Raw genomic sequence first — 10,169 nt, forward strand, 5'->3', positions numbered from 1 at the left:
GATCGGTTTTTCTCTAAAAAAAACCAAACCAAGTAAGTCGGTTTTCCAAATATTAGAACCAAACCAAGTCAATTAAGTCGGTTTTTTCTCGATTCGGTTTATGTCAATTTTTTGGTTTTTTCGGTTATTTATCGGTTTTTTTCTTAAATATAAGACATACACTACCAAACACATATTTCGGCGACCACATTTTTAACGTAACACTATCAAATCAATTGCCCTTTGAGAAATCTATTATTTACCAAGATATATTGATGATAATTGAATCAAATAGTGATGAATAATTTAAGGACTCAATTAAAAATATATTATTTTTAACATGAAATAGATTCTTACACTTAACAAAAGAAAACTACCAATCAAACTAGAATGTAAAGGTAAAGAACTTTACTAAAAATGCAAACGATTAATATTTACTATAAAATTTTTGAAACTTTGTATAAAAGTATACATATATATATAGGTGTAATTCTAAATTTAAAATAGCTACTCCTATATTCGGTTTGGTTCGTTTTTTTTTTATTAAAACCAAAACCAAACCAAATTTGATCGGTTTTTAAATTTCAAAACCAAAACCAAACCAAACCAAAAAATATCAGTTTTTTTGGTCGGCTTAGTTTGGTTTGGTTTTTCGGGTTTTTATGAACATCCCTAGCCTGGAATATATTTAAGGACCATTGGAACCTAACCCCAAAGATAAGGCACCATATTTTGTCCTTTTTTCTCTTTATCAATTAAAAAGATGTGTTAAAATTTAAACGAAAAATATCGTCGAACTATTAAAAATAACTCAGTTATATCCTCTGTTTGTTTTTGGTGCTAAAAATATCCTTGTCGTTACTTTTTGGGACCATAATTGCCTCAAAACTAACAGATGGCCACATGTATATCCTACGTGTAATAAAATACTTGACAACTCACTAACCCATATAATTTACCCATTAACCTAAATGGTAACCCGCGACCCGATCTTCTAATTAAAGGGGTAAAATGATTTTACGCCTCCTTTCTCACTTACCCTTGTAAAGGTGTCTTAGAGAGGCGATTTCAGAGGAATAACAAGATAAATTGAAGATTATTTACCATTATCTGAAGCTATTAGGTAAGCCTTCATCTTAGTTAAGCTTTTCAACGATTATTAGCTGGTTTAGGTCATGGGTTATTTGTGACTAGGGTTTACGATTTTGGGGTAATTTCAAATTTTTATTTTACGTAATAGTAATGTACTGTTATTTGGATGAAAAATACTACTGTTTTTTTGTTTAAGGTGTCATTTTCGAGCATAGGGATCAGTCACGATTCTGTGAATTTTTTTAAGGTTCTGTGTTGTATTTGGGATGATTATTCTGAAGCTTCTTGGATGATATTTATGTGTGGGTCTTCTAGCCACTCTGTTTTTCCATGTTGCTCAGGGTATGTTTTCTTGTGCCATCTGTTAGTTCTGAGGCATTTATGGTCCCAAAAAGTTACGGCAAGGATATTTTTAGCACCAAAAGCAAACGGAGGGTATAATTGAGCTATTTCCGATGGTTCGATCCACAGATTCTCTGTTTTAAATTCGCATTTTAATCTTCTTTGATTGTATTCTTTGGATTTAGGTTACAGTAAATTTATCTTACTAAAAGTGAAAAAAAGGAGAGGAGATGGATCCGGATTCAGTGAAATCAACTCTCTCTAATTTAGCATTTGGAAATGTAATGGCTGCTGCTGCTCGTGATTACCAGAAGGTATTTATACTTTTTTTTCTTCTGATTTTAATCTCTCTTATTTTATTAATTTGGTCAATTAAATGAACTTGATTAGAGTAAAGTTTGCGTTTTTATATGCAGAAATAAAGTAAAGTTTGGATATCTGTGTCCAAATTGAGCGGAAGTGTTATTAAGGTTCATATAGCAAATCTCTACTGGTTTGGGATTGAGGTGTGGTTTTTCTTGTTGTAAAATTTGGATTTTTATGTATTCATATAAGACAGGTGTAACTCTATGTATATAGATAAAATGAATTCTTAAAATTCTATACTAGAATTCTATCCAAATGTTTGTAATGGAGCTTTAAATAGTTTTAATGACCACGAAGCCACAATCTGCATGCACCATTTCTCCTTGAGACTTGGATAATTGCTTTTCAACAAATTAATCAAAGAGGGTGCATTTATCAAGAAAGAAAATTATAGAGGGTTCACCTACTGTCTTTTCAAAATCAGTAGAGTTTACATACTTTTTCCTACAACTAGTAAGGATTGGTATGAAACTCTTGGTAATTGTGGCATGTTAATGCGAAGTATACTTTTCTGGTCCCTCAAGCTTATCTAATGTATTAATTATATTAAAATGACACTTAGAAAGCGCAAAAACAGTATTTACATCAGTAGCCAAGCAACTCAGAGCTGTAAGCTGTGTCTCTATTGTGTGGCTAGATTAATGCTGCCTCCTCCGGTCTCAGGATAAAGATGTACCTCTATGGGAAATACTGAGAATTATTTACTATGTTTATCTGTTTATTTCAATATCTACACTCCAATTACTAACCATTTAAGACCACTATTTTGTTAAGAAGCTAAGATGGTTTGTGAATCATGTATAGATATGATGAGTAATGTTGGATGAAAATTTAGTTATACTCCAGTAGCTTAAGAAAAGACCAGTCAGTTACGGGGGTTTTCAACATTTCAAGGGAGTTTGATCTTTGATATTACTTGCTGTTCCTTTGGATGAACTTAATATTTGAGATTTTTAGTTAGATCATTGTAATATACCTCAAAACATCCAGCAGTTTTAGTTAGCAGGTATTAACTACTTATCATTTGAATCCAACTTCACCCTTTAGGAAGTGCTGGCTCAAGAGAAGGCACAAGCATCATCTTCTGTTAATCAAGACATAGATCTTGATGAACTGATGGATGTAAGTTTGCTATCCATCACTGTTTCTCCTTCTAGGCACATAATATAATTTGTATGTCTTGTTTATTTGCTCACTGTGCTTTTAACAGGACCCTGAGCTGGAAAAATTGCACGCAGATAGGATTGCGGCTCTCAAGGTCTGTTGTTTTGTCTTGCCTGCAGGTCAACACAGTTAGTTATATCTGGAGTGCCTGATCGTTAAACAATTGTTTTGTCTGGACTCTCTTCTACAGAAAGAAGCAGAGAAGCGACAAGCTTTAAAAAGGCAAGGGCATGGAGAATATAGAGAGATTAGTGAAGGAGATTTTTTGGGTGAAGTTACTGGTAGTGAGAAAGTGATTTGTCACTTCTACCATCGGGAGTTCTATCGCTGCAAGTAAGGACTTACTTCATGTTTCACAATTTACTGCCCTCCCCACATAAAAGAAAAAGACATAAGAGGAGGGTTCTTTCTGGAACCTGGATACCTGTTTCTGTTATTGTATGCTGCCTCTTGTGTTTGAGATAGAGAGGAAGGTGGGGAGTAATTCCCGAAGTTAGAATAATTCTGGTATATCTCATACTATAGATTTGTAGTTCGAGTTTTTTTTAAAGTCAGTAGTGCAAGAACTTTAGTCTGTAATCTGATGCAACAAGCTTGACTTCCATAAAAGTGTTGCCTGAATTTGCATCTTGAAGGTTCTGTTTGTGACAGCCCACAGCTTAAACAAGGTTAACTGGTCATCCAAAATTTTATTAGCCAGATTGTGACTATTCTCTTGCTTCTCTTCCTACTTCAATGCATCGATGCTCAGAGTAGAATAATCTAGCTATACATACTTGTGAAAGGGAAAACGAGTAGGAATCTAGCTTTGTATATATCCACATGCAGGCATACACAAACATAATGGTATTCATTGCTCTTTCAGGATCATGGATAAGCATTTGAAGTCTCTTGCACCAAGACACATTGATACAAAGTTCCTAAAGTTGGATGCTGAGGTTTATATATCTTGAGTTTTTGTATTCTTCCTCAGATTATGTACAGTAGGAAGAGTCCTGAAATTTTGTGAAATATCTGCACCCACCTACGCGTGGAAGATAACACAAGTAAAACCGAAAAAAGAAATTTCAATTATCAGTGAAGGAAGGAAAGAAAGACTGGCTCTATAACCTTTTGAGGACTGTTCATTGGATCTCATTTTCGTGCTATTTCTCATTGTGTCTCATATAACTTAATGCAGAATGCTCCTTTTTTCGTTACAAAGCTGGGAATTAAAACTCTACCATGTGTCATCTTCTTCAGGTTAGTGCCTCCTGGCCTATTTAGCCTTTAGGGTGGTACTCTGATTTGCACTGCTCTGTTCTTTCTCATATATTTATCCATGTTTGGGTGGTTCTACAGTTGTTTTCAAGGCATAATTAAGAACTTAAAAATAGCACTTTCCTTCAAGCAAGAGGAATGCACCTGAATTCTCCTATCTTATTGGTCTCAAAATGTAGATCAAATGATCTGTCAAAACAGGCCGAATGCACGGAGGGAAGTAAAATATCAGTCTGTCATGTGGAATTAACTGTTTAGGGCAGGCTGGCTAGCAGTTAACATTTGAGTAGCGGGCTTAACTGTCTTAATTGTTTCAGGTCTTGGATTTGATTAGGCAAGGGAGGTGCCCTATTTTATTGTAAATTAGATGAGGGAGCTATCGTGATCTTCACAAACATAGTTTGAAGTTACGAACTTGTGGCCTCATCAAAACAGTGGATAAAGGGAAGGGTTACAGTTGTCATTTCCTTTTGTTCTACACCTAAAAGAATTTTGCTTTTCAGGAATGGAGTAGCTTCAGATAGGCTGGTTGGTTTTCAAGACTTGGTAGGAAAAGATGATTTCAGCACGCGGACTCTGGAGGGTCTTCTGTTAAAGAAAGGTAATGCTTTTTAATTGATGATTCCTATCCATAGCTTAATGCAGTCACTAAACCATCTTTGGTGCAGGAATCATCAAAGAGAACAAGGAAGAAGAAGATGATGATTCATATGGTGAAAGAAATAGGACAGTGAGATCGTCAATCAATCCAGATTCTGATTCAGACTGATGAGTGATTAGTGGTCACCAGTTTTGAATCAAATGACTATTCATCAGCTTTTTTTGTTGCTGGTTTATTTTGTTTTATTTTTTATTTTTTTTAATCCTTGGGATGCCTCGGAGTATCTACTACAAAGTCTTTGCTTTTCTTGAGATGAACCTGTTTGGCCAAGCTGGAGAAATCAGCTTATTTTGAGAAGTGTTTTTTTCAAAAGTGCTTTTGAAAAAAGTACTTTTGGAGAGAAGCAGTTTGTGTTTGGCTAATCAGTTTGAAAAACACTTTTGAGAAATAATTTGTGTTTGGCCAAGCTTTTTAGAAAGTGCTTTTAAGTGTCAAATTACGAATAAGGACATGAATAGATTTACTTAATAATTAATATTATAAGTAAATAAATAATATCAAAATTTTGTTATTACATGCAATAATTAAAAAAAATCATTTTATTTAAGTAAAATATGAAAATAAAATTTAAAAGTACTTAATTCTTTTAAGATAAGTTAAATATATTAAAATTTCTTCAACAAATATAAAAGCATTCACCCCTAAAGTCACTATATATTAGAAAGTTTTCCTAAAAATAAGAAGAAATATTTATAAATTAATATCCTAAGTATTAGGTTTAAGGGTTATTTTGGTATATACTATATTTTGTTAAGGGTATTTTAGGTAAGAAGAAAAGTCAAAACTGCTTCTGCTTTTGGAAAGAAGTTACTTTTTTCTGCTTTTCTGAAATTGCTTCTGCTTCTTCCCAAAAGCACTTTTTTTTCCCAAATAAGCTTGGCCAAACACCTCAAATTAGGAAAAAAAAATGCTTTTGGGAAAAAAAATATTTTTTTCCCCTTGAAAAGCTTGGCCAAACAGGCTAGAAATGTACCAAAGATTGAATGAGTGGTGCCATTGTCAGTTGTAGTGGTTTAACATTTCTATCTGTTGCTTCTTATTCTTTCAAAAAAATGAAGTGTATTGCAAAGAGGTATGGATTCATTCCATTTTTCACAAGAGGCTCCGGAAAATATGTACATCAGAAATATTCACCGTATAACAGAACCTTCCAAATTGTAAAACTATTTAGCATAAGCGCATTATCCCTCTTTGAAGCTTTCATGTCATACCATAATCTTTTCTAAAGCTCTACGTAATCTGCTTTAATTTTTTTGGAATTTAATATTTGCTTTATTCCATTCATATTGAGCATTAATATCTCTATAAATGGATGTCCAGTGCTATCATCCAACTCTGCTCTCCTTCTTATTTTCCTTTTCTCCACTTCTTTCATATCTTTATATTCCTGCCGAAACTCTCTTCTTATAAAATTTGTTATGAATGAAATCTCTAATTAGCCTTAGTCTCTCTGCTGATGCATAGATGTGGTGCTTTGATTCTTGATGTTCGGGATTATGTCTCCAGTAATCAGTGAAGTTCTTCTGTCTGGTTTTACCATTAACTCAACTCTTCATCGTCGTACTCACTTAGTTCAATCCTTCTCAGTCGTCTTCCTCTACTGGTTCTACGTGTTTTCATGAAACAGAAAACCTCAGTTTCCTTCTTCTTACTCATTAAACTTCATTCAAGATCCCAGCCCCTTGACTACATTTCAGTTGTTATTTGCCTTTTGTAGCAGGGTTGCCTACCTTATTTTCCAGGTAACTAATTTCACGAACAATTACTTATAGTTGTCTTTTAAAAAGATATAATAATGGGGTAAAAATTCTTTTTATACAAATTAAACTCTAATTTGGGTACTATGATATTGTAATTGCAAGACCATTGGTAAGGAGTTATGGCTTCTTCTAGTGGAACATCTTCAAGGTCAGTAATCCAATTGAGGAACTATGGTTCCAAAAATGATGATCATCTCCAACAAGTAATAAATCAAAGGAAACGCAAAAGGTTGATATCCAACAGGGAATCAGCTAGAAGATCAAGAATGAGGAAACAGAAGTATTTGGATGACCTAATGGCTGAAATGAGTCAACTCAAGGAGGAAAACAACCAAATTGTGACTAACATAAACATGGTGGATCAGCTTTACTTGAATGTGAAAGCAGAGAATTCTGTTCTCAAAGCTCAAATGGCTGAGCTAAGCCATAGGCTGCAGTCTCTAAAGGAGATCATTGACTACAAGACTTCAGCAAATGCTGCAACGACAACTAAAGAAACTGAGGATTTATGGAACTATTATGGAGAAAACATGAATAATATTGATATTAATGGTGGAGATGATTCCTTGAATTTGCTCCATGTTAATCAGCTTACCATGGCTTCTAATGATGAACAGATCATTTGGTCGTTATAAAAACATTTAGAATGATAAATGGATTTCAAGAAAAAAAGAAAAATGAGAGTTGATAATTGGTTGTCTTTTGTTATTACCGGGGCGAACCTACATTGATGGTTGAGGGGTCATGGGACCTCGTTAGCCTCGGCAAGACCTCTATATTATATCATATATATATCTTTGCATACAACTGAGACCCCTTAAATATTTTTCGTGTGCCCCTAAACAAAAAGAGGCGACGGGAAAGGGTGGTTTTGTGGGGACGCTTAAGTAGTCGTGGGTTCTAAACCCATTTTCACCACTTTCTCCTGCTTTACTTTTTACTTTTATCTTTGTTTGAATTCAATTATAGTTTAGTTTTAATATATAATAGTCAACTTAATTTTATTGTTTTTCAAATCCCACCCTTAAAATTAAAAGCTTCAAATTGCAATTTATCGCGCTTCAGAAGTAGTTTAGTTTTAATATATAATAGTCAACTTACTTAAGTTTAATCTTTTTCAAATCACTCCCTTAAAATTAAAAACCTCAAATCCAATTTATCGTGCTCCAGAAGTAGAAAATGCAAATCTTTCTTCCACAACTTTCTTCAACAATCACTTTGATAAAGTAGCGGATATTTGTCAACTCTGACTCAGCAATGACAACTAATTAAGAATTTGAGGTTTTTCTTCAGTTTTTTTTAACTATTAGCACACTCTTAATTTTGATTTGTTTAGTAAGTTTTTTTTATAATTTTTGAAGTTTGAACACCCTTTTTATCATAGACCCCCTTTTTAACGGTGCCCCCGTCGTGCTCAAATCCTGGGTCCACCTCTAGTTATTACTATTAAGATAATACAAGTTCCATTATTATGTGAGTAAATTAAATCACTGCAATTCTCTTATCGAGTAAGTTAATGACTCTTTTGGGATGTCGGTCTATTTTATCTTCATTAGACTTTTTATTGGGTGTTCAAGATTATTCTGAATTTATTAATTTATTTTGCTAAATAATTCACAGCTTTTATTTCCCTACTTGGTTTAGTTTACACAATCCTTCACTACAGTGGCCTTTGACAAATAGAAAATGTAATCGTTATGTACAATTGTTAAATATTTAGTTAGTGGAAATTTGGCGGTGAAAGTTTATTTAATTCAGCTAATAAAGGTCTCGAAGGCTGTTGGGCGTGCATAAATTGAAATATCAGGCTTGAATTATTGGCAAAAAATGGTTTTTTAATATTACTGCTTTGCCCCTTCCAGCTTACTGCTATATAATAGTGACAAGAAATTGGCAACTAAAAAGAGGAGCAATTTTTAATGTTGTGCACTCGTTTTGTCTTTTAGTTCCTCATAAGGGAGGGTGTATGCTTAAGAAATTTATTGGAGTAGATGATATCACTTAGAACGAGTATTATTATTATTATTATTATTATTATTATTATTATTATTATTATTATTATTATTATTATTATTATGTCATCCACTAGAACCACAGTGGTATGCAGAATTCTTATTGTCCCTTTCCGATCCATTTGACATAGTTTAGTTTATAATTTATTACTTGAGATCGATTAATTAACCAGTCCAGATTCAACTCTTTATGATACTACTAGTCAATCCAGTATTCAACTTAATATTAATTAAAGGAGATTACTTCTCACCCATGAAGGGCCGGGAGGCAAAAGCAGACACGAAAAAAAATTAAAAAAATAAATAAATATATATATAGAGAGAGAGAAAGAGAGAGAAAAACTTTGATAAGTATATAGGTACTCTGTTCGGTTAAGGAAACTGAAAAGTGGGTAAATTGCTAACCTGCTAAAGTTAGAGCGTAAATTTCATAAATGGTCATATAACTATGATTTTACCAAAGTCATATATTGATGCTTTTTTATATAAAAATCATAAATTTTTTACTAACTCACACAAAAATCATAATGACCGAAAAAACAACTTTCCGATAGTTTTTTGTTATTCTACGTTTTTTTTTTAAAATTTATTTTCAGTTTAATAAATAATAATTCAATTAAAATAGGTATGATTCGACTCGGTCCGACCCAAACTAAACCAAACCAATACGTATATACATAAATTACAATAATACTAAAAGTGAATCATTCCCCCAAAAATACACGAAACTTGTATTTTTTTTTTTGTTTTCCTTTTAAAGAATTTCATTCAAATTAATTGCATTATTGTTTCGGGAGCTCTCTCATTATCCATACATTTTTTTTTTCAGAATCTCATGGAAAAAACTCCAAAGAGCCAAATATTCTTCGTCCTATCAAAAAAGGTTTAAATGTACCCTTTGTTATATTTTGAGTCTATATACATACCTCTATCGTTATACTATTGGTTTAAATATACCCATTTTCTGTTAAATTTGTTCAAAGTGGACATCCAATCCTACCTCACACTGACATTTGATGAGATGAATGCCACATGGCTTGCCACCTCAGCATTTCTAATCCATTTTAGCTCTCCCTTGTATTTTTTTCCACCACTTAAATTTTCTTCCTCTCCATCACTATTGCCACCATAAAAAATACGGCAAAGGGCTAAATATATCCATCTACTTTCAAATATTGTTTACCTATACCCTCCGTTATACTATTGGGCTATCCATACCCCTACCGTCATACTTTGGAACAAAATTACCCCTATTGTCATACTTTGAAAGAAAAATACTCCTATTTTGGATGGAGTGCCACGTGGCAACACCATATCAAAACGACACATTTTTTTATTCGATCCGTTTTTAAAAAAACCCACAACACAACCCCTATTTTCATTTTTTTTCCAGTTTTTTTTAAAAAAATTCAGTTTTTAAAAAACAAAAATATTTTGTAAAATTTTTTTTTTTTCTATTTTTACAAATTTGTTTTTCCAGTTTTTACAAAACAAAATTCTTTTAAAAAACTGAAAAAATGAAAAAAAAATATT

General features: G+C 32.8%; 2 protein-coding genes across 9 annotated transcripts; both read left to right on the forward strand.

The window, feature by feature from the left end:
* The first annotated feature begins 956 nt into the window (after window positions 1-956).
* On the forward strand, window positions 957-5,270 carry LOC104236334 (thioredoxin domain-containing protein PLP3B-like). Of its 8 annotated transcripts, none has more exons than XM_009790241.2 (10): window positions 997-1,102; window positions 1,413-1,506; window positions 1,599-1,727; window positions 2,827-2,901; window positions 2,990-3,037; window positions 3,134-3,276; window positions 3,809-3,881; window positions 4,124-4,185; window positions 4,707-4,804; window positions 4,872-5,270. In XM_009790241.2, the coding sequence occupies exons 3-10, from the start codon at window positions 1,644-1,646 to the stop codon at window positions 4,970-4,972; spliced, it is 684 nt and encodes a 227-aa protein (XP_009788543.1). In that variant the 5' UTR covers window positions 997-1,102; window positions 1,413-1,506; window positions 1,599-1,643; the 3' UTR covers window positions 4,973-5,270. The 8 variants fall into 8 exon arrangements, 6 of the variants coding, with proteins under 6 accessions (XP_009788546.1, XP_009788543.1, XP_009788545.1 ...); XM_009790245.2 differs by having other exon boundaries at window positions 1,013-1,102; window positions 1,440-1,506; XM_009790242.2 differs by having other exon boundaries at window positions 1,026-1,102; window positions 1,268-1,506.
* A 792-nt stretch (window positions 5,271-6,062) lies between these two features.
* Window positions 6,063-7,539, forward strand: LOC104240531 (bZIP transcription factor 11-like). The gene is made up of 2 exons (XM_009795387.2): window positions 6,063-6,606; window positions 6,727-7,539. The coding sequence occupies exon 2, from the start codon at window positions 6,744-6,746 to the stop codon at window positions 7,257-7,259; it is 516 nt and encodes a 171-aa protein (XP_009793689.1). The 5' UTR covers window positions 6,063-6,606; window positions 6,727-6,743; the 3' UTR covers window positions 7,260-7,539.
* Window positions 7,540-10,169: the final 2,630 nt, after the last annotated feature.

Source organism: Nicotiana sylvestris, chromosome 2, assembly GCF_000393655.2.
Source record: "Nicotiana sylvestris chromosome 2, ASM39365v2, whole genome shotgun sequence".
NCBI lineage: Eukaryota > Viridiplantae > Streptophyta > Magnoliopsida > Solanales > Solanaceae > Nicotiana > Nicotiana sylvestris.